Source organism: Pecten maximus, chromosome 3, assembly GCF_902652985.1.
Source record: "Pecten maximus chromosome 3, xPecMax1.1, whole genome shotgun sequence".
NCBI lineage: Eukaryota > Metazoa > Mollusca > Bivalvia > Pectinida > Pectinidae > Pecten > Pecten maximus.
The window spans coordinates 34,485,350-34,510,597 of NC_047017.1; the positions used below are offsets into that span (position 1 = coordinate 34,485,350).

Consider the following 25,248-nt stretch of genomic DNA (forward strand, 5'->3'; position numbering starts at 1 on the left):
TTTTACAAATGTTATCATAGCTTATAACACAGAACATGTATAGGTAAACTTTTTTTTCCCATCAAACTATTACATGTTTACATCATCAATGTATAAAATTTCAAAATAACTTTCTTCTTGTTGAGAACATATTGGTGTACAGACAATGTGACAAAGGTATGGTCAGATACCTGTATCCTTGTTAGTTTGAACACCTGTATACAATTATAGATACATTGGCCAGCCTCCCAGCAGGATTTAGGTAACAGACCTAAGAGCCAGGTTGTCTAGTGTATTGCTGTCACAATGACCAGTCCTTATCCCTGGCTGTGGATATAGGTCAGGTCTACAATGACACTGGGCAGTGTCACAGGAGTCCTCTGTACCCACCAATTTAAACCACAACAATACCCTTTAACCAACACTTTTTATATAACTTTCTCTCTCTCCTCAGTGGAGAAAGAAAATTGGTAGCACAGCTGTATACCCAGATTTTTTGTCTCTTGTCAGTTCAGAAATTTCAAAGATACAGGGTCACACAACATCATATATACAATACAAATCCGCTGTTTTTGTTCTTGTTTTTTTTTTAAATCTACTAGCCTCACATTTCTTTTGGTATAAAACATCTGGTACTAAAACAGCTCTGCATTGTAGCATTTATCAGGCTAGTGAAATTGTTTTCTAAGTCTCAGGGACAACTGGGTTGTGAAGTCTCATGAAACGTGATAGAACAATTTAGTCAGAACATGTGGACTAAGACAATATTACGACAACTTTTCTGTAGTTGTGATTATAGAAGCAGCCTTCCACTAGTTTTCAGGGACAGGTATATTATGTGAAGTGTAATTTTCTGGTACATTTCAGTCTTGATGTTGGACAGTGGACAAGCCAGTTGTACAATGATCACATTTTATGTAGTTGTGACCGGGACATTAAACGTCTCAATCATTAGCAGCTGTAACTTTAAGTCTCCAAATCAGTCGGCAGAAAAAAAATTTATCTGATACACAAGTCAGGATCAATATTGTGGCATCACAAATTAAATAAGACAAGGTTATGGTACAGTAGGTTAAAGTTAGAAAAAAACACTGATTTTTACAATGAAATAATTTCTACTTAATTTATAATAATGGCAGCCATACAATATATTCTGGCTGTTTAGGTATATATTGATAGGGTCTTGAGGAACTTTGTCATGGCAATAGTCAAGTATTTCTACTGGAGAATACTCTGTTCTATCCTCAATTAGAGAACAATATGTAGCACATCGTCAGGGGATATAACACAAATTAAAAGTCTGCCTTTATCTGTAAACAATGAGTAGGGTAAGCAAGGGACAAGGTGTTCTTACACCACATCTGACCTTGAACAGCGACCTTCACTGTAAAGTGGGACATAACATACCACAAGAGGGTTTACACCCGGCAGACGGCGAACAACGACAGATACGGTGAACAACGACAGATGAAGCACGATGACTATAGGTAATCCTATAGGTAATCTGAACTCTTTAGGTCAGATGACCTAATGATGAGTTCACCAAAAATATGTGTAATTCTACTTTGAAAAAGTCATCTTTCTAAATCTAAAATCATCACCAGATTTAGTTTTAAAAGTCATAATGTTATAGTCCAGATAAGTGGTACTTGATGACGTCAGCCATTGCTGTAATTCACCACTGTTTTAAGCTATCTTTATATTATCATATGTCAACCATTCTGCAATCCACTATTGTTTCAGGGTATCTTATTATTATCTTTGAACAGCAGAATGGTCAACAATGCATTGATAACTCTTAACAATACAAACACCAACAAGATATATTCACAGTTAATCAGCAATTTCCAGGAACTTCTGCACTTGATTATCATAAAATACTTCAGTTTCAAGCTTATGATTTTTTACTGGGGCAACAACCACAATCAAACATACATGCTGAGGTTGTACATGATTGTTGTTAGGATAGTGAGTACTCATAGTTATGGGGTCAGAGTGGTCAGTACAAGTAGTTATGTGGTCAGTGGTGAGTACCAGTAGTTATGTGGTCAGAGTGGTGAGGACCAGTAGTTATGTGGTCAGAGTGGTGAGTACCAGTAGTTTTGTGGTCAGTACCAGTAGTTATGTGGTCAGAGTGGCGAGTACCAGTAGTTATGTGGTCATTGTGTTATATGGTCAGAATGGATAGTACCAGTAGCTATGTGGTCAGAGTGGTGAGTACCAGTAGTTATGTGGTCAGTGGTGAGTATCAGTAGTTATGTGGTCAGAGTGGTGAGTACCAGTAGTTATGTGGTCAGAGTGGTGAGTACAAGTAGTTATGTAGTCAGAGTGGTGAGTACCAGTAGTTATGTGGTCAGAGTGGTGAGTACCAGTAGTTATGTGGTCAGAGTGGTGAGTACCAGTAGTTATGTAGCCAGAGTGGTGAGTACCAGTAGTTATGTAGTCAGAGTGGTGAGTACCAGTAGTTATGTAGCCAGAGTGGTGAGTACACGTAGTTATGTGGTCAGAGTGGTGAGAACCAGTAGTTATGTAGCCAGAGTGGTGAGTACACGTAGTTATGTGGTCAGAGTGGTGAGTACCAGTAGTTATGTAGCCAGAGTGGTGAGTACCAGTAGTTATGTAGCCAGAGTGGTGAGTACCAGTAGTTATGTAGCCAGAGTGGTGAGTACACGTAGTTATGTGGTCAGAGTGGTGAGAACCAGTAGTTATGTAGCCAGAGTGGTGAGTACCAGTAGTTATGTGGTCAGAGTGGTGAGTACCAGTAGTTATGTAGCCAGAGTGGTGAGTACCAGTAGTTATGTGGTCAGAGTGGTGAGTACCAGTAGTTATGTAGTCAGAGTGGTGAGTACCAGTAGTTATGTAGCCAGAGTGGTGAGTACACGTAGTTATGTGGTCAGAGTGGTGAGTACCAGTAGTTATGTGGTCAGAGTGGTGAGTACCAGTAGTTATGTGGTCAAAGTGGTGAGAACCAGTAGTTATGTGGTCAAAGTGGTGAGTACCAGTAGTTATGTGGTCAGAGTGGTGAGTACCAGTAGTTATGTGGTCAAAGTGGTGAGAAGCAGTATTTATGTGATCAGAGTGGTGAGTACCTGAAGTTTTCTGGTCAGAGTGGTGAGTACCTGAAGTAATGTGGTCAGAGTGGTGAGTACCAGTAGTTATGTGGTCAGAGTGATGAGTATCAGTAGTAATGTGATCAGAGTGGTGAGTACCAGTAGTTATGTGGTCAGAGTGGTGAGTACCAGTAGTTATGTGGTCAGAGTGGTGAGTACCAGTAGTTATGTGATCAGAGTGGTGAGTTCCAGTTGTTATGTGGTCAGAGTGGTGAGTACCAGTAGTTATGTAGTCAGAGTGGTGAGTACCAGTAGTTATGTAGTCAGAGTGGTGAGTACCAGTAGTTATGTGGTCAAAGTGGTGAGAACCAGTAGTTATGGGGTCAGTGGTGATTACCAGTAGGTATGTAGCCAGAGTGGTGAGTACCAGTAGTTATGTAGTCAGAGTGGTGAGTACCAGTAGTTATGTAGCCAGAGTGGTGAGTACCAGTAGTTATGTAGTCAGAGTGGTGAGTACCAGTAGTTATGTAGTCAAAGTGGTGAGTACAAGTAGTTATGTGATCAGAGTGGTGAGTTCCAGTTGTTATGTGGTCAGAGTGGTGAGTACCAGTAGTTATGGGGTCAGTGGTGAGTACCAGTAGTTATGTAGTCAGAGTGGTGAGTACCAGTAGTTATGTGGTTAGAGTGGTGAGTACCAGTAGTTATGCAGTCAGAGTGGTTAGAACTGGTAGTTCTATGATTTGAGTGAAAATCACAAATCAAAACCCAATCAAAATTTGATGAAGCTTTTATAAATTTCAATGAATGAAATTTGAATGGTTATTATAAATAGTTCTTCAAACCAACTAATAATTTTTATCAATGAGTTCACAATACCAGTCGAACGCATTTCTAACTGTCACAAGGGAAGTAATTCAAACTAAGCAGACCACTTCATTATTTTAAAAGAAGTGATGGAAAAAATCTGCTGTTGTAGGGGAAGTAACTCCAACAAGGACATATTCCAGGAATCCAAGATTGTCCATTTGAGGGGGAACTGTTTAATTTAGGAAAAATGTGATAAATAGTAATTTTATTTATATAATAGCAGAAGATTAATATAAAGATTTGTTATTAGCACTGTATCTAGTGTAACAAAAAGATGTATTGAAATTTCACTATAGTAAAAGGTAGTGCATCTCAAGATTAATACATAAATGAATTTCATTCAGTTATTATGAATTTTTGGTTGTTGAGTTATGTTTGAAAAACCTGAAATTGGCCATTTTAGTTATGTTCCATGGTCAGACAATAATGTGATTTTTTTTTTCACAGCAGCAAAGCCACTACACCACAAGATTTGATGCAAACAAAATAAGTTCTGGGAACCAAAATAAGCTCAGGGAACTGTATCAAACAGATGGCACCCAATTGTATATCCGCCGACATTTCCATTTTTTAAATAGGGGAAAATGAATCATTGTACAAAACATAGACTGTACTTACCCAATGAGAGAAGAGATGGCGGACCTCCTCCCCCGCCATGTGATCTGTAGTCTGACCTGCCACTATTCCACTGACCTCTCTGGTCATGTCCACCTCCCCCACCTGTACCGTGCCTGTACAAATAATATATAGACTTGTAACGACATGTATACTCTAGCCATCCTTCTGACCAATTTCACAAACTTTAGGACTGTATTCAGTGTATTTGATGGTTTAGTTCTTCCTGGTTACACAATCTACCAGGTATCATCACTTAACAAAACATTACACCATCTGTATAAAGAGAGATAACTCCTTTTGTTCTACATTGTTTTACCATGACCCTTTGTGAGTATATTAAGACTTATTTTTGAAAAGTTTGGATTAGTTTAGTACTGTTTAATGTCCTATCAACAGCTGAGGTCATTTAATGTTGGCCACCAGTGTGTGCAAGATGCATGAATATAGTGTATGTGTGTGTATGAAGGCAGCAGTATGTTTGTTTGTCTCTATGTGATAATGTGAAACTTGTGTTGATTTTAAAGTGCTACCTCACTGAAGCACTGAAGACATCCAGTAGGACATCACACCCAGTCATGTTATACCGACAAAGGTGGGACCAGTCAGACCACTCCTAAAATACTGAAAAACCTGAGGCTGTCCTCACAGATGTGAATGGTCAAGGGCGACATTAGGAAAAAGAAAGTTGTTCAGAAATAAGAACAAGAATTCCACATCAGTGGATGTAACACCCGTGCAGAACGTTGGTTGATTTCAAGAGTTTTTGCATGGAAACATATTTTCTATAAATAGTAACACAATTTTCTATTTTTAGTAACAGTAACCTTGAGCTTTGACCTATGGACCTGAAAAGCAATCCAAGCAAGCACTTGTGATAAGGAAGATCTGTAAGAAGTTTGAGTTTGATTGGCCCAAGGGAACATAAGTTATTCCCCAACACAGAACCAGCAACACCCTACCTGTAGCAACTGTTTTAAAAGTTACATCTTCATTTATACAAATGGTTGTGTATTAATGTTTTATGTTTTTGTAAATTCAGCAAATCCAAATGATCATTTATACATTTCAGATGTCTTATGGAACTCTTCTGGTAAAGGAGTTGCATGTTACAGAAATGTGGCATACATCCTTAAGAACACACATATATCCTTACATTACTTGGTGCATGCACCTTTGAACCATTACCTGATCATCCTTAGGGCACTGTCTATATCTCTGGCCCCGCGATTTGAGGACCCACCTCGGGACATTCCGATATGTGGTACCCATGGTTTCCAGGGCTTATTTTTATTGAAGTCCTCTGGCTTAAGGACGCGGGGAGGCATTCTGTAATGAAAGTACATGAATTAAATGTTGCAAGTACATGTACAACCTTTCTTTATTAAAATCAACTGTTTAACTGTATAATGAAACAAGTAGTTAAAACAAATGTTCAGGTTATTACTGTCTGTATCTTTAAACATTGTACTTACTCTGCCCCGGGGAGTACGTTAGCCTTGTAGATGTAGCCTTGTTCATATACTGGGTCTAAATAGTGAACCCTAAAACAGAAATCAATCAAAATGAATTGTTTAACTCACAACATGCGAAGTTCCACCTGCAACTTCTAACCCTGATATATCTAAATTTACCACAATATCTGTGATATCTCTAATTTTACCAAAATATCTGTGATATATCTAAATTTACCACAATATCTGTGATGTCTCTAATTTTACCAAAATATCTGTGATATCTCTAATTTTACCAAAACATCTGTGTTGTCTCTAAATTTACCATATTATCTGTGATGTCTCTAAATTTACCATAATATCTGTGATGTCTCTAATTTTACCACAATATCTGTGATATATCTAAATTTACCATAATATCTGTGATATATCTAATTTTACCAAAATATCTGTGATATATCTAAATTTACTATAATATCTGTGATGTCTCTAAATTTACCATAATATCTGTGATGTCTCTAATTTTACCACAATATCTGTGATATATCTAAATTTACCATAATATCTGTGATATATCTAATTTTACCAAAATATCTGTGATATATCTAATTTTACCAAAATATCTGTGATATATCTGAATTTACCATAATATCTGTGATATATCTAATTTTACCACAATATCTGTGATATATCTGAATTTACCATAATATCTGTGATATATCTAATTTTACCAAAATATCTGTGATATATCTAAATTTACTATAATATCTGTGATGTCTCTAAATTTACCATATTATCTGTGATGTCTCTAAATTTACCATAATATCTGTGATGTCTCTAAATTTACCATAATATCTGTGATGTTTCTTAATTTACCACAATATCTGTGATATATCTAAATTTACCACAATATCTGTGATATATCTAATTTTACCACAATATCTGTGATATATCTAATTTTACCATAATATCTGTGATATATCTATACAGTGATTAAATCTACCATGGTTACCTGTATATATTTCAACAGTGACTGAATCTATAATGATTACCCGATATATGTAACTATAATGGTAACTTTGATATATCTAAATATACTATGATACATCAGGGCTCAAAGTGGTGTCTATTTCAGTGGACATGGTACCTTAAATTCACAATTGGCGACCAGTTATTGACCTCAAAGGTGCCTACATGGCCACTAAAAAAAAATTTGTAAATTAACTAATTGGTTAATTTTCCAAAGGTTGGATTCAATGCAAAAATCATGTTCACAATCAAAAAAGTTACAGAGAGATGTTATACTGATCTAAAGATTTAATTTTTTTTTCATTTAAGACAACTAAGCCAGGTGATTTACTTTTCCAATTGGAGCCCAGATTTTATGACTTGGTAGCTTAATAGGCCACCTGGTAAAAATATCCACTTTGAGCCCTGTATATATATCTACCGATATATCTAAATGCCGACCAAATTGACTGTACTTACCCGATGGCCCTATTGTCTGGGGTATCATGTAGTGTTGGCACTGGACACATAACAGTCCTGTAACAAGTAGTCGACATGTACAAAGATTCTGATTTTAGTGTGACAATGATTTTAATTCAATGAAAGACATTTTACATGATATTTTAGAAGACTACTGTTTTGGTCCTTTCCACTTTATCACCCAGCGGCTATAAGTCTACAGGGGCCACTCTAGTGGCACTCATATACCCATAATGCCATGTATGTGAATAGTGAGGTTTTTGATCACTTCTAAATATCACAGTTATTTCCTCTGAAGTTCTGTATAGGAGTCTTCTCTATCCTAAAATCCCTTTATCAGAACTGATTTACTGTCATTTCCCTTCCAAATGTCCAAACAATGCTACAAACCAAATCTAGTCAAAATCTGTTCTTCTGTTTCCAAACTAGATGTTTTTTTTAAATAGATGCCTATAGCTACATACCCTCCAGTCATAACAGCTGTTTCATCACACCACACTTTGCCGGAAAGACCCTGTGTCAGTTTGGGATCCATGTCCACTGGCTAGAGTGTTCAATCGAAAGACATGATACAACATTAGTAATATAAAATCAATCTTGTAATGTTACTCATCAGAGCTGATGTAGGAGCAAACTGTTTTGTCATTCTTTTCTTATAATGATAATTTTGTGAACAATTGACCTCTGACAGGTGATCATAACCTCCAAAAGGAGATAATGACCTCCAACAGGTGATTATGCCCTCCGACAGGTGATCATGACCTTTGACAGGTGATCAGCTGAACAACATCTGACTATACAGCACAAAGACAGAATACCTTCAATGACAAGCTACAAACCTCGACTGCCATTGTGCCCTCGTACAGTCCCTCGAAAAATGTGTAGACAGGATGGCGAATACCAACAAACATCCTGTCACTACCTTTGGTATTCCTCTTCCCTGTAAACAGACAAACAGGTATATGATACTAAGGAATCCCTTATTCTACAGATTCTATTTTGTTGTAGAAATATCTCCACAGAGTAAATGATAACTTGTTTGAACTTAAGACACATTTTTTTGCATATAAATTGTATATAGGTGAATACACAGGAGAGAAGTTGGATAGAAATATGTATAATTCTTATATCTAGTTAGTGTTTACTGACTGGTATTTACATAGGTCTAAAGAAGCATGTCTAAGGGAAAAGTATGAAAAAATTATTGAGCAGTAGACATGATAAAATGATATTTAAAAAGTTCTATAAAGTTAATTGAGGAAGATCCCTAAAGGATTCAATACCTGTTTTACCATACCTCATGTAGTTTTGATAGAAACAATTATCATAACCACAGCAATAACATATTTTGGATTATATCTTAGAGAAAAACTGACTGAATACATATTAAATTCTAATTAATATAAAAGAACCAGTCATTTGGAAGTGGTACTAACAAAGAAAGGATTAACTGTTAGTAAAATTAAACAGGAAGCTTACTCTCTCCACTTGTGAGATCAGGATACACAGTAGCCAGGGCTGATAAAAGTCTCTTCTCGTCCACAAATGGCAGCAAGGCAACACCTACAGGGATAGTAAATAACATATAGAAAGTGTGTCATATGGATCACAACACCTACAGGGTTCATTTCATAAAATACAGATAGTTTGTCATATCGGTCAACAACACACAACATTCTACACCAAGGAGAATTACAACACAGAAGGATATAGAGGATATTTAATGGTTTCTCAATGAATATAACATATATTGAGAAGCACGAGTGAAAAATAGTGAAATATTCTGTCATACAAGTGAAATATACTCTCAAAATATACAACGAAATAATCCATATCTCTATCTTTGCTTCAATTGAAAAAAATGTTAAGTTTCAATGAGGTGGATACCAAGGTTCACTCTGATTTATCAAAAATAAAAAACTTTTCACTGCTCATTGCTGTAGTGAAAATATAAATTTTATCAGTTTGATAAATTTCTATATTTAACTGGCAGTAATGCAATAAAAATATAGATTAAAATCGAGCAATTTTCTACACCTTTGAATGGTGCCTTACCAAGTTTTTCTTACCCTTGAAAAAACAATAATACATAATATTTATAGATGTCATAAAGTTTACTTAGGTAGTACATGTTTTATATGAAATGTACACAGAGTAATTTTAATATTACCTTGCCAGGCATATTTCTTTCCATTCAGATCTATCTTGAAGTCAACAGGATAGAAGTCAATAATTGGAGATTCCTGGAAAAAAGGAGAGCATGATTCAGGAATTCCAAAATGTTACCGTAAAACAAACAAATATATAATTTCTGATCATGTCTGACTGTAGTGTCATCCACCATTTTGTTAATTATGATTATCACCAGATGATCGACTATCCTCTTTTTTGATTGGTCAAATATACCAAAGACTTGGGAAATTCCCTCTTATCATTTATAGCTCAGGTAACCAGACTGCAATGTGCACCTCAGAACATAATTATGTTTATTGATCTCAGGTTATCATTGCACTTTGTCAAGACCTGTAGGAGAGGTCTCGACCAATTAGAAAATTTCAGTGATATAACAAAATAATGTGTTTACTTACAGGGTCGGTCATCAACCGTTGCCAGGTTACAGGCAGGTGTTCTTTACTACCAGCAGGGAACACACCCATCAACTGTTCTAAGGGTTTGAACTGCAAATGTGAAATATATTTGAAATATTTCTCTTTTAATAAATAAAAATATTTTATAACTAACAAATATGAAATTGCTTCCAAATTTTCTATTCAAAACTTCTCTTTAAAGAAGTATCATCACAAATAAAGTAGTTTTTTAATATACTGGTAGATGTTTTCATGGATAATTTCTAAATACTTTCTACAAATAAAATGAAAAAATGCTACAACTTTAAGCTAATTGTTTTCAACAGATGAAAATGTTGCTTACTGGTTCTGTGTTAGCTTCAAATGAATTTGACAAGTCTCCGATGTTGACAAAGTCAGACGCAAAAGGTGCATAGTGATACGGGAAATACCACTTCCAAGAAGGACAGCCCTGTGGTGTAGAAAATTTCATGTTAAACAAAAATATTAAAGCATTAAAAACAAGGCATCGCAAACGATACAAATCCCCTCGCGTGCTAACACATGAACTCTGACGCAAAATGGGGGGTGGGGTTATAGCAGGACATTGAAATAACATCAGTTGTCATTTGCACTGAACTGCAATAGACATGGATGGGCTTATTATCAGGCATGGGCTCATTGCCAGATAAATATGGTATATATTGTTATGCATTCAACAGTATCTGGTTACGAATCACACTAGCAACTTCATTTCCTGATAGTTATTATAATTATGGTCAGGATCCATTCAAAAATGAAGTCGCAACAACGCTGACAAAGATTTTCTATAAACAGTAACGGTGACCTTGACCTTAACCTTGGCGCCCTAAAAACACGAACTTGTTTGAGGTATTGCCATGCTGGACCAATATATGAAGTTTGGTCAGGATCCGTTCAAAAATGAAGTCGCATTACAGCGCTGACAAAGATTTTCTATAAATAGTAACAGTGACATTGGCCTTGACCTTGGCGCCCTGAAACACGAACTCGTTTGAGGTATTCCCATGCTTAACCCATATATGAAATTTGGTCAAGATCCGTTCAGAAATGAAGTCGCAAGAGTGCTGACAAAGATTTTCTATAAATAGTAACGGTGACCTTAACTTTGACCTTGGCACCCTGAAACATGAACTCGTTCGAGGTATTCCCATGCTGGACCCATATATGAAGTTTGGTCAGGATCCGTTCAAAAATGAAGTCACAAGAGCGCTGACAAAGATTTTCTATAAATAGTAACGGTGACCTTGACCTTGACCTTGGCACCCTGAAACACGAACTCGTTTGAGGTATTCCCATGCTGGACCCATATATGAAGTTTGGTCAGAATCCGTTCAAAAATGAAGTCGCAAGAGCGCTGACAAAAAGTGAACATACGTACGTACATACTTACTTACGTACGTACGAACGGAACGCTATATCCCCTCCCCGACTTTCGTCGCGAGGGGATAATAACAAGTGACATCCTTTGGAATACCTCACAAAAATATTTACAGTCAACTTTTCATATCTTCCCTTAATGTTAAGAATTGAAAAGATAGCATGAATTGATAAATCTGAATTTCAACTAGAGGCCCAGAGGGTCTATATCGCTCACCTCGTTTCATGAGATATGAAACAAGAATGATGCTTGAGTATATTTGTTGCTGCTATTGCTACATTGTATGTCAATATATATCATAAGCATATGGGTACATGTACATTGGTTTTATTTTAAAACTAAAAATGCCACAAAGTGCATTAATCCATGAAATGGAAATTGACTTTTGGCGCGACCCCATAGGGATGCTACCACACAAATGTAAGTGATATCCATTGCTTAGTTTCAGAGAAAAACTTGTTTAGACCCATTGACCCCGTTTGACCCTGCCCTCTGCCCCCTGGGGGGGTCAGCTCCTTCCTTTATACAATTTTGAATCCCTCCAATCCAATAGGATGCTACCAGTCAAACCATTGCTAAGTTTCAGAGAATAAGTTGTTTAAATCAATTCTGCAAAACTGACCCCTTTTGGCCCCGCCCCTCAGCCCCACATGGGGTCGGCACCATCATTTGTAAAATTTTGAATCCCCACCCCATAGTGATGCTACCAGGCAAATATGAGCGACAGCCATTGCTCGATTTCAGAGAAGTCGTTTATATCAATATAGTCGGATTGACCACATTTGGCCCCGCCCCTCAGGCCCCTGGGGGGTCAGCCCCATAATTTGTACAATTTTGAATCCCCACCCAATAGTGATGCTACCAGGCAAATATGACCAATATCCATTGCTCGGATTCAGAGAAGTCGTTTATATCAATATAGCCCAATTGACCACATTTGGCCCTGCCCCTCAGGCCCCTGGCGGGTCAGCCCCATCATTTGTAAAATTTTGAATCCCCACCCCATAGTGATGCTACCAGGCAAATATGAGCGACAGCCATTGCTCGATTTCAGAGAAGAAGTCGTTTATATCAATATAGCCGGATTGACCACATTCGGCCCCGCCCCTCAGGCCCCTGGGGGGTCAGCCCCATCATTTGTACAATTTTGAATCCCCACCCAATAGTGATGCTACCAGGCAAATATGAGCAATATCCATTATTCGGATTCAGAGAAGAAGTCGTTTATATCAATGTAGCCAAATTGACCACATTTGGCCCCGCCCCTCAGGCCCCTGGGGGGTCAGCCCCATCATTTGTACAATTTTGAATCCCCACCCCATAGTGATGCTACCAGACAAATATGAGCGATATCCATGGCTCGGTTTCAGAGAAGAAGTCGTTAATATCAATATAGCTATATTGACCCATTTTGGCCCCACCCCTCAGGCCCCCAGGGGGTCAGACCCACTATTTGTACAATTTTGAATTCTCACCCCATAGTGATTTTACCAGGCAAATAGGAGCAATATCCTTTGCTTGGTTTCAGAGAAGAAGTCGTTTATATTAACAGAGCCAAATTGACCCCTTTTGGCCCCGCCCCTCAGACCCCTGGGGGGGTCAGCCCCATCATTTGTACAATTTTGAATCCCCACCCAATAGTGATGCTACCAGGCAAATATGAGCAATATCCATTATTCGGATTCAGAGAAGAAGTCGTTTTTATATCAATGTAGCCAAATTGACCACATTTGGCCCCGCCCCTCAGGCCCCTGGGGGGTCAGCCCCATCATTTGTACAATTTTGAATCCCCACCCCATAGTGATGCTACCAGACAATATGAGCGATATCCATGGCTCGGTTTCAGAGAAGAAGTCGTTAATATCAATATAGCTATATTGACCCATTTTGGCCCCACCCCTCAGGCCCCCAGGGGGTCAGCCCCACTATTTGTACAATTTTGAATCCTCACCCCATAGTGATGTTACCAGGCAAATAGTAGCAATATCCTTTGCTTGGTTTCAGAGAAGAAGTCGTTTATATTAACAGAGCCAAATTGACCCCTTTTGGCCCCGCCCCTCAGACCCCTGGGGGGTCAGCCCCACCATTTGTACAATTTTGAGTCCCCACCCCATAGGGATGCTTCTGACCAAATTTGGTCAAATTCTGATGAGTAGTTATGAAGAAGAAGTCAATTGTTGACGGACGGACGACGGACGGACGACGGACGCTACGGTATGGCATAAGCTCATCTTGGTCCTTCGGACCAGGTGAGCTAATAAACTCTGGATGGTAGGCTCTCCTGTACACAACAGCACTAGGGTATGATTCCTCATTGGATATAAGAGGTATGGGGTCACATGACCAGCCACATTTCTCCAGGTACTTCTATAGTAAGACTCCCCTGATCACTTTGATCCAGGAGAAGCTACTTGTTCCATAATTATGAGATATCTCAACCTTAAATCCTTTAACTCTAATCAAAGTAATATAAAAATTCACAAACCTGATAGTAGTATCTTAAAACCCAGCAGAGCCCTCGCACATAATGATTTGCCTGTCAACGAAATTATAAACACACAATGAATTTTCTAAGAATTTTCTAAGATAAACAAAGTAGATTTTAAATGAAGATTCTGATTTTCATTCCTTGACATTTCAGATGGAATATTTGTCATTATGTTAAGGAAGCTAGCTCCCGTTACAAATTGCCAGGGCTAGACAACATCTGTCTACTCCTCATGCTGTGTTGTCAAACCTCGAAATTTTGTTCTTGGTACAAATAAGCAGGAATAAAATTTTGTGCTGCACCATTTTTAATGCTCCCTATGACCAAATATGGTCAAAACCACTTAACTTAGAAGATGGGTACTGTGTCATGACATAACCTGACTTGTTCTCTGGACCAGGTGAGCCAATCATGAGAACCTGATTTAAACACTGCCAGCACATGTGATAAAGCTACTTACAACATTATGTCGGAACTCTATGTCATCAGTTCCTACATTGAACTTGTTTCTGTAATATCTATCCTTCCAGCCAGCTTCCCACAACCTGAAAATGATGATGTTTATGGTCCCTTACTTGAAACAATATCCAGTAATCTGATCTGTGACTGATACAGTACAGTCTCTCTTAAGTATCAAATACGTGTTTATGTCTTTACATACACAATATCCTGATTTATAACTGGTGGGTATCATTGTAATTATGATGTAGATTGGGGTGACATATTAAGACAAGATCATTTAGAATATGACGATCGTGACCACAGGTAAAGTTTAACTGATCATTTAAACTGACATTTCTATGGACAACATTTGGTTTGATCTACCGATTCACTACCACTACCTTGGTATATCACATTTCTTGTAAAGTAGTACCCCACTTACTCATTGACAAGCTTCCATTACTGGATTATACCCCATTTACCCGAACACAAGCATGAGACAGCAGGGTTTTACTGTATATCCATAATGACACTCTACTAGATATCACAAATATCACAATGACAAACTTAGATATCACCTTGGCAACCAACAAGGTATCACCTTGGCAACCAACGAAATATCCCCATGGCAACCTACAAGATATCACCATGGCAACCTACAAGATATCACCATGACAACCTACAATATATTATCATGACAACCTACTTGACATCATCTTGAGGTTCCGGTTCTTCCTCATCCTCCTTCCCTGCCTTATCATCAGTGGCCTTATCTGGATTTCTCTATGAATGTAAAATTTCTTTAGATGTTGTTGTTCTGAATTTTTTTTAACATTTTGTTAAGTAAGGTTAGGTCAGTTTTTTACACCTCTATTCAAGTAATACATGGAAATATCATAATCCATTTGATATCAAATAATCATAATCACATAAAATGTACATGCAATTAGGCGACTTTATTTCCAAGCATTTACTCCATCATACTTAATAAAGTATGGACATTATCATATACATACATTCCCCTTGATATCATTTGTCATGAGAAATTATGATGTTTAGCCAGATGCAGGAGGAATATGCTTTACATCGGTACAAGTAAAATGAGTACATGTATGTTACCATCATGGCCTTGAGAGCCTGAGCTGCATCAGAATTTGCGGAGTCCCGACTGCTGTGCCCTCGGGAGCCCCTCGATGAATGGGAGTGACCTAGAGGCTGAGGGGTCAGGGCCCCACCTGGTATCCATTTGGGTCCTTCATGCATCTGAATATTGAAATATACATAAAAGGGTTATACTTTATTGAAGTACTATTTAATTCATTAGTGTAGTAGCAAACACAGACAATAAAACCAAGTGTGAAGTTTCTGATTAATGCCTAATTGAATTCACCTAATTCATGTTTGCATACACATCCACACTAAATCTTTACCTCCGTCATATACAGCTTGTGTACACAATTTTTCTTATATGACATCATATATCAACAAATCAGTTGTTTGTTGCACATCAGTTTACAATGATTTCACTGGCTTGTTCAACACCATATCAACAACTTAGTGGAGCTAACCATATAAATCGTCCTACATAAACAACAGGAGATGTGTTTGTCTCTACAACATAGTCACGGTTACTAAGGAATATCCAGTTATTTCTGACGTATAGAAGGTAGAATCTGTAACATACCAATGATAAAGCTGAACCACACTACGTTCTTTTTAACAGATTACACTGGAGATCACTTACTCTTTTAGCTCTCAACTTATTTTCTCTGTCTCGTTGTTTGAAGTACATCTGTAAAATGAAATAATTATTAGGTAATGAAAATATTTTCACATTACAAGGTCCATGAATTTACGATTCTAGGTGAATAAATGTAGTTTTAAATGACGAGGCTAGAAACTCTACACGTATAATGACAAAATAAGATGGTTTCCTGATTTCTTTGATAACATTCAATAAACTAAAAACCCAGTATTAATGCATATTACATTCACAAAGACAAAACAAGATGTAGAACAACAGTAAAGAAATTACCAGAACATTTACTTTATACATGTACTCCTAAAAGAATTAATAACCAGAATGACGTCAGTGTGACATTAAAGCCACTCATCACTCGGTTAAATGTTTGTGGTGCGTATGTTTACTTCCTAACTTGATAAACAATGATTGTTTTACAGATAAACAGCAACGAAGGCCGAAGAATAACAGCGGTGACCTACTTTTCCAACCTCATGAAAGAAACACGGAAAACAAAAATTTTTACACTCCTGAACTATGCCAAAAATCAGAAGATGAGTGTCAGAAGACTTTATATAGTCACAGATCAGAGTCAGATATTCTACTTTCTATTTACGTAACTATATAGTGGAAGTATGCAGACCCTGATGCGCACCACGAACTGAAGTCATTTAGGTCTCTGGACGGATTCAATACAATAAAATCAAAAACAAGTACAATACCTCTTTGCTTCTTCTGCTTTTGAATATTTCATCTTCTACTTCACCCAATTCTGAAAACATAATGTTTATACATACTGATCAACATTGCTATAGATATCAATCCAGCCCTGTTATTGTGATAAGTAGTAACTCAGTAATACAGTATAACATCACTCACTGGTAAGAATTATTGGGTAGTATACAACACTTTGGTACAGACCTATGAAAAATCTTTGGATGAAATAATGTCCCTAGAGACTGAAGATTAATCCAAAAATCAACCTAACATTTATGCTTGAACTCGTAATTCTCAGTGTTAGGTCTGATTTCAATTTGACTGAAATGTTTCCAATTGACTTCTAGCCAAACCAATACAGATGTAATGATACCTACCTGACAACACTAACTGTACCCGGCTGAGGTCCAATACTCCATTCTCTGTTAGGTAACCCTGATAATAAAGCAAAAAGCATTTGGTATTGAAATTCAGATATTTGATAAAATTGAGTTCTTAAACATTAAATGACTGGCCATTCATCTTTTTATCAATGTATTAGATGAGCAATCTTATCATTGTTATTCGTGTAAATGAAAATATAATCCTAAAGGTGCTACAATGTTGACAAAAAGAGGAATTATGATCGATTGAAAACAGGATTAGGCTGTTGTATATTTCTATATAACACCCCAACTTACATATGTTATGCTATTACCTAACTTTCAGAAGTTTGAGCTTCTCTTTTTATCTTTTGAATGCAAACTGAACACATAATTTATTGAATCCTGAAGAAATTCTATCTAACACCACTTCTATATTTGGTATGTGACTTTCTGTCTAATAAGTGACCATTTTGAGAACACTTTTATTAAATTGTTTATTTGTTGGTGTCAATAAGATAATATATATTTCATTACTGCAGGTGATATTTTTTGTATTTTTGGGACGTTTCCCTTATGAATTTGCAGCATGAATACAGTATGAATTCAGCCTAGCATTGCAGCATCATTGAAGTATGGCTGCAGCATGAAGTCTAATATATCACTCTTTATATTTACACTAGCTGCAGCACATCAAATTGCAGCACATTTCAATTAGGCAAATTATGTAGGGATCATGCTGCAATCATACTGTGACTGTACTAAGTTAATTAATCAGTGTATATGCTATCGGCACTGTAGCATCTTCAAAGCCATAAAACTACCTAATCAATTCCTCAACAATATCATCAACTTTATTATAAATTATCTATGGTTTATGTTCATCAACTCTATAATGGTAATATTTGCTGTTATGGTTCCAAAACATTAGCATCTGTACATTTAATTATCTACAGCCAGTCCCAGAACTTACCCCGGTCTTTCTCACACAATCTTTGTACAGACGTTGAAGTCGGTCAATTGCTCCTTCCCTATAATAAGAATACTGTATAATTCTTTGTATAAGAAACCCCGGATAATATGTGGAATATGGATGGTGAAAAGTTGTTATTAAAACTGTCAGTCATTTAGGATTATGAACAATCACTGTGGTTGTATATTATTTAGCAAATATTGCAGGAACATATTTACACAATACAAAGTACATGTCATTCTGCGACTTTTGTCCCAGTAATGAACATTTAGATCAGAAAAAAAATTGTCAGGATTGAATATAATATCATATAATACCTAGAGCTAGGGAATGCACTGCCACAAACACACAAATAGATAATTTGTCAATAATTATGACATCTTACATTCATCTGACTATTCAGACAGTCAATAACACACTTAACTTTAATGGCTTTAAGGATGTTCAAGAATTATACAACATGTGGTGAAATACTGACACCTCCTTCAAACTAAAGCCTACTGCTGTTAGACCTAATGACAGAGCTCCTCATATCCTCTTATATACAGAGAGAGAATCATCCCCTGTGAAAACTTTCACTATTGAAGTAACATACCTGATTTCTAGTGATGGCAGGTGAGGTAAGAAGTCATTACAGACAAACTAACATACCTGATTTCTAGTGATGGCAGGTGAGGTAAGAAGTCATTACTGACAAACTAACATACCTGATTTCTAGTGACGACAGGTGAGGTAAGACATCGTTACTGACAAACTAACATACCTGATTTCTAGTGGTGACAGGTGAGGTAAGAAGTCATTACTGACAAACTAACATACCTGATTTCTAGTGATGGCAGGTGAGGTAAGAAGTCATTACTGACAAACTAACATACTTGATTTCTATTGATGGCGGGTGAGGTAAGACATCGTTACTGACAAACTAACATACCTGATTTCTAGTGATGACAGGTGAGGTAAGAAGTCATTACTGACAAACTAACATACCTGATTTCTAGTGACGACAGGTGAGGTAAGACATCGTTACTGACAAACTAACATACCTGATTTCTAGTGATGGCAGGTGAGGTAAGAAGTCATTACTGACAAACTAACATACTTGATTTCTAATGATGGCAGGTGAGGTAAGAAGTCATTACTGACAAACTAACATACCTGATTTCTAGTGATGGCAGGTGAGGTAAGAAGTCATTACCGACGAAGAAACACATGAGAACCCAATCATCTAATGCCCTCTGTAATACAAACCGATAGCATTAAAGGTATTATACAGAATTTTACTTCCTCTTTGTCCTACACATGTAAATTGATAATTTGTTAACAGATTTGTAAGCATCCATTGGAAAAAAAATCATGCCGTTCTTTGAAATTTGTTTTCTATTCCTTATAACAAAATTTAAAGTGCCCCTTAAATTTTACACCTACTGTTTCATCAGTTAAATGAACATTTCAAAAATGTGCAAGGTTGTTGTTCTTTTTTAAGATGTATATTACCTATAGGCACAATTTTTTTATGAAGGAGAAAATTTCATTTTTATATAAAATTCTAAAACTAAGAAATACAGAATCATTTTTTTTATTTATTTTTTTCCCCAAAAAATTTTTCATTTGATTTAACATTGACATGAAGGTAAGTAACCATACCTCAAAATCGTAGGGAAATGAGAGGTTTTCCATGACAAGTTCACGCTCTAGGTATTCACGTAATATATTCAGTCTCACAAAGATGTACTGCTGCTCTTCTCCAACAAAGGGCTTCACCTCATCTCCCTGTCAACAGATCATACAGGTTAGTTTCTTTTCCATTGGAAATGATTCAAACTTGGTTAGAATTATGAGCATAGTATTTTGTTTTGATAGCATGGAACTATTGACCACAGCTGAACCCCAGGGTAGAGGGATGTGACCCTAATGAGTCAGGATTGTCTGATATTTCCACAATCATGTGCAGATTACAGGGAATTTATTACAGTCTAAGTGAATTTGGAACTATAGGTGTGTCTTTCAGTCAGAATTGTTAATCCAAGGATCTTGACTACACATGTCCGTGTCAATCACGCGTGACTCTCATTTGTATATAGCTACCTGTTCATGTACTCAGCTTATGGGCAAACTCAGGAAGAAAATCTCATAAAGATACATCCTTATTGACGTAATATAAATTATTCATAAATACAACTACTCAAATCAATATCAGCATGAGGGTTATTCATTAAATGACAAGTATTTTTGGTGTGAGGTTTTTGTGCGAGATGACCCTTGAAATTTCTCAAACTTGGTATCAGAGGCAGTGTAGGAGTAATCCAAACGTTTTTTTATATGTTTATTCGGCCTTTTTAAAGTCTGATATGGGTCGACTAACATCATAACTCCTGCAGTGGTGAAAACGGGGGAAAAGCTAACCCTGATATATGGGTGTTTCCTTTCTACATGACGGTATTGAATAGTTGAAAACATACGCTGAAGTGCGAACCAGAGAATGGGTGGGCTATTCTCCCCATTTTCACTATGGCAGGAATTTTTATATTAATTGGCCTATATATGATATCTTAAAGGCCTATAAAACATCAGAAACCTTCAAATTATTCCCAAGCTTATGTTACTTACTTTTTCAGTTTTTTCTTTAGGTAAACCTGCACATTCTTTCATTTCATGACCTGTAAAACAATGTTATATTTTAATTAAATCTACTTTTACACACTGAATTAATCTGAAATACCGAACAGAAATGTCAGTGACACTATAGTGAAACCTGTCTGAACTATTAAATTGAAATAAATTTGTACTAAACAGAACTCTCAGTGACACTCTAATGAACCCTGTCTGGACTGTAGACCACAATTAAATCTGCACGCATTACATCTTCTATAGAATATATAGTAGAATCTAAATGGTTTAGTTTACACAGGTTTTTAACCTATAAAGGGATTTTATAGGTAAGTCTTTTACAAAGAAAAGTTTTATTTTGTACTCACCAATCTGACCACAGAGCTCACATGGTCTGGGCTGATTGGGTTTGAATTCCTCTCTGATGATGGTGAAGTGAGGTTCATGTGTGGCTAAACCTGATAATAGAAACACAGTAGGATATCTCAGCAATCCAACAGTACCAACCATCTATCATTAGTCTTGAACATATTATTTTTCTGACTATCAACCTCTAAGCTTTCACTTAATTCTGAACATTATACTCTCTCTGAGTAAAAAAAATCATTTGGAAACTTAATTTACTTTTTCACTTAAAACTTTTTCAATGATAAACATTAACATAATTTGTATTTAAGTTCTGTATCAGATTTTATTACTCATGATTACCCCGGTACATTGTACATTAATTTAACTAGTAGTCATCTATACACAAACTACTTACCCAACATGATTAAGTCAGCTGAAACAGAAATAACATATTTATACAAACAAGGAAATAATTACTTATTCATCCTGGACCACTGTCACCAGATCATCATACAAAAATGTACCATGTTATTAGTAAGTTATTTCACCCATGACTTTCAATTGTTTCAAAAGTTAGGCGAGCTAAAAATCATTTCTGTTTTCAGAAAAATGGTAGTTTCCCATATAGGATAAATAACAAACCGTCAGCGCCACACAGGCAGTGCTTGGTGTTGGGATCATGGTCTGGCTGGGCTGCAAAACAAACAGAAAACCAGTTTTATTTCGTGATCTTGAGTTAATGAACATTAAACACTAATGACATCTTTGTTATTATTCCAAAATAAAACAAAAAATAAAGCTCCAGTTAAAAGTGTAGAATATTGAGCTTAGACAAGTTTTTTCTGATGTAGATCAAAGGTCATAATATAGGTCAGTGACCTACTTTGAAACATGACAGATTTGCATCACCAAGGTGAACCCATGCTTCAAGTATGAAGTTCCAGTGACGAGTAGTGTATGAGATAGAGCCTGGAATTTTTTTTTCTAAGATATAGGTCAAAATGTAAGTCAGAGTGACCTACTTTTGGTACATGACACATCATTCCCCAAGGTTAACCCATGCCCCAAGTATGAAGGTCCTATGATAAGTAGTGAATGAGATAGAGCCAAGACAAGATGAAGTGTGGAAGGATGGAAGAATAGAAGGAAGAACGGACAGACACAACGCAAAACTTAAGTTCCCACCAGGGACCCACTTATGCAAGAAAAAGATATCACACTTTTTTGGTGCAAATTTAATACATTTGTCATAAAAATAACACCTTCCTCGTGCATCTCAATGAACGAGGTATTTATCTATCATTATACTTTTATTTAGTCCCAAATATTTTGTACAGTCCATACCATTCAATAGTAAACTGTATAAAGCTGACTCTATCATCAGAATGAAACCAGATATTCGGTATATAATGTATGTCCAAGATAATGTTACCCCAATATTTTTAAGAATTTTATAGATGGAATTGTTTTACTTTAAAAAGCAAACAAGAGGCCCATGGGACTTAACAGTTACCCGAGATTTAAAATATTTCAGTCTGTTAATCTAATCAACCCTTTTTGGCCCCACTGATCAGTCCCTGGGGGTCAGGATCGAAGGGCCAACATGTGCATACCATAAAGCTGTCATCCCATGTTGATAATGTTAACCAAATTAGAATGAATTCCAATACAAATCCAACAAATCATAGTCAAAAATGTGATTTCCCTATTAAACTATAGTAACGTTTACCCCCTCCCCAGGGGCAATCGTGAGACCCCAGGGTCATAAAATTCACAATTTTGGTAAAGCACCTTAAGACCCTTCCATCTATGAAGAATGTTTGATTTCAGCCTTATCTGAGAGTAGAGAAGAAGATTTTTGAAGTTTTAGTCAATTTGACATTTTTAGCCCCGCCCCTCAGGTTCCTGAAGGGTGGGGACCATATAATAAGAAGTCGAAAATGTCAATTGTTTACGAATGCAAGACGAACGACGCATAACGCATGGCCTCAGGTGACCTAATAAAATCTACAAAAACTGTTTGAACTGACTTTGACAAGGATAACATGACTTTTTAACAATGTCCATTCCCTAATTTTTCTCTTTATGTGATAATAGGCAATATTTGTGCATTCATTACCTCTCTGTTTTCGGATGTAGTCCATGATTTTGTGCTCGCCCTCCCCTGGACTGTTGGCGTCGGACAAGATTATCTTGATATTTTGCCATCCAGGATCAGTGTTCAGTCTGTCATAGATGTAGTAGATCAGACACTCGGCCAGTTTGAACATGAATGGTGTGCCCTAATGTTTCAAACAGAAATGTTGTTTTACCCTTTATAGCATACCAAATAATACAAAGATTTGATGGCTCTAATCACTTAAGAACATAATACTCCCTCTTTCTATTTGATTTAGATGTCCTTATTTAACCATATTTCTCCAGTCATTATAACTGATTAATATAAATCAATGCTGTGAGAAGTTTGTGGACTTAACTACCTACCGGTGTGATACAGTTACTGTCAAAATGCTCCCCCGGGGGTTTGGGAGGCGGTAAACTGCAGCCTTTGGCTTCAAGCTGGGCCCGCATTTCAGCCATCTCCTCCTTCTTCTCTCTGTAACCAACATAACAACATTAGCTATATTAGGAAAACCTATAGCTATCTGTAACCAACTATAGCATATTAACCATGTTATGATAACCTGTCTGTAACCAACTATAACATATTAACCATGTTATGATAACCTGTCTGTAACCAACTATAACATCATTAGCCATGTTATGATAACCTGTCTGTAACCAACTATAACATCATTAACCATGTTATGATAACCTGTCTGTAACCAACACAACATCATTAGCCATGTTATGATAACCTGTCTGTAACCAACATAACATCATTATCCATGTTATGATAACCTGTCTGTAACCAACACAACATCATTAGCCATGTTATGATAACCTGTCTGTAACCAACTATAACATCATTAGCCATGTTATGATAACCTGTCTGTAACCAACACAACATCATTAGCCATGTTATGATAACCTGTCTGTAACCAACTACAACATCATTAGCCATGTTATGATAACCTGTCTGTAACCAACACAACATCATTAGCCATGTTATGATAACCTGTCTGTAACCAACATAACATCATTAGCCATGATATGATAACCTGTCTGTAACCAACATAACATCATTAGCCATGCTATGATAACCTGTCTGTAACCAACACAACATCATTAGCGTGTTATGATAACCTGTCTGTAACCAACACAACATCATAAGCCATGCTATGATAACCTGTCTGTAACCAACATAACATCATTAGCCATGTTATGATAACCTGTCTGTAACCAACATAACATCATTAACCATGATATGATAACCTGTCTGTAACCAACACAACATCATTAGCCATGTTATGATAACCTGTCTGTAACCAACATAACATCATTAGCCATGATATGATAACCTGTCTGTAACCAACACAACATCATTAGCCATGTTATGATAACCTGTCTGTAACCAACATAACATCATTAGCCATGTTATGATAACCTGTCTGTAACCAACATAACATCATTAGCCATGTTATGATAACCTGTCTGTAACCAACATAACATCATTAACCATGATATGATAACCTGTCTGTAACCAACACAACATCATTAGCCATGTTATGATAACCTGTCTGTAACCAACATAACATAATTAGCAATCATATTAACAAATCACTTGAAAACTGACCCATAAAGCATTTATGCCCTATCTTGGGGCCAATGCTCTGTCTCTTTAACATTCTAACTGGAACAACACAGACAAGATCTAGTATTTATTTATAAATTGCTGTTTGTACTTACACCGTTTCCTTAGAGGCCCTGAATCGCCTTGACCTTTGCTGGTTCATTTTAGCTCGTGGTGCCTGGAAGTATTAAATACAATATTTTGAGTGTGATCTGGTACTATCAGTTCTAGGTATCAGGATTTTACTGTTATCAACAAAATATAGTATGGACACCATAAGTAAAAAAAAAAATTGGGGGGTGGGGGGTTAATGTAACCCTCAATCTATTACACTGGACCCTGCAGTAAGCCAGAAACTGTTAATCTGGGCTCCATGAGTTTGAACCTATGGTTACCAT

At 36.7% G+C, this 25,248-nt stretch overlaps 1 protein-coding gene across 1 annotated transcript in view; it reads right to left on the reverse strand.

The window, feature by feature from the left end:
- LOC117323981 (5'-3' exoribonuclease 2-like) overlaps positions 1 to 25,248 on the reverse strand; it is a 45,240-nt gene that overhangs the window by 15,228 nt on the left and 4,764 nt on the right. The window contains exons 4-30 of the mRNA XM_033879555.1: positions 24,967 to 25,028; positions 23,602 to 23,713; positions 23,237 to 23,399; positions 21,760 to 21,810; positions 21,533 to 21,550; positions 21,138 to 21,227; positions 20,770 to 20,819; positions 19,807 to 19,932; positions 19,318 to 19,397; positions 18,163 to 18,220; positions 17,205 to 17,262; positions 16,833 to 16,882; positions 16,114 to 16,161; positions 15,489 to 15,632; positions 15,076 to 15,152; positions 14,389 to 14,473; positions 13,926 to 13,976; positions 10,385 to 10,492; positions 10,042 to 10,131; positions 9,624 to 9,696; positions 8,933 to 9,016; positions 8,293 to 8,393; positions 7,918 to 7,997; positions 7,454 to 7,510; positions 5,987 to 6,055; positions 5,700 to 5,840; positions 4,515 to 4,627 (exon numbers count right to left, since the gene is read on the reverse strand). Coding sequence (XP_033735446.1) covers positions 4,515 to 4,627; positions 5,700 to 5,840; positions 5,987 to 6,055; positions 7,454 to 7,510; positions 7,918 to 7,997; positions 8,293 to 8,393; positions 8,933 to 9,016; positions 9,624 to 9,696; positions 10,042 to 10,131; positions 10,385 to 10,492; positions 13,926 to 13,976; positions 14,389 to 14,473; positions 15,076 to 15,152; positions 15,489 to 15,632; positions 16,114 to 16,161; positions 16,833 to 16,882; positions 17,205 to 17,262; positions 18,163 to 18,220; positions 19,318 to 19,397; positions 19,807 to 19,932; positions 20,770 to 20,819; positions 21,138 to 21,227; positions 21,533 to 21,550; positions 21,760 to 21,810; positions 23,237 to 23,399; positions 23,602 to 23,713; positions 24,967 to 25,028 — 2,239 coding nt within the window. The remainder of the gene's footprint in view (positions 1 to 4,514; positions 4,628 to 5,699; positions 5,841 to 5,986; positions 6,056 to 7,453; positions 7,511 to 7,917; positions 7,998 to 8,292; positions 8,394 to 8,932; positions 9,017 to 9,623; positions 9,697 to 10,041; positions 10,132 to 10,384; positions 10,493 to 13,925; positions 13,977 to 14,388; positions 14,474 to 15,075; positions 15,153 to 15,488; positions 15,633 to 16,113; positions 16,162 to 16,832; positions 16,883 to 17,204; positions 17,263 to 18,162; positions 18,221 to 19,317; positions 19,398 to 19,806; positions 19,933 to 20,769; positions 20,820 to 21,137; positions 21,228 to 21,532; positions 21,551 to 21,759; positions 21,811 to 23,236; positions 23,400 to 23,601; positions 23,714 to 24,966; positions 25,029 to 25,248) is intronic.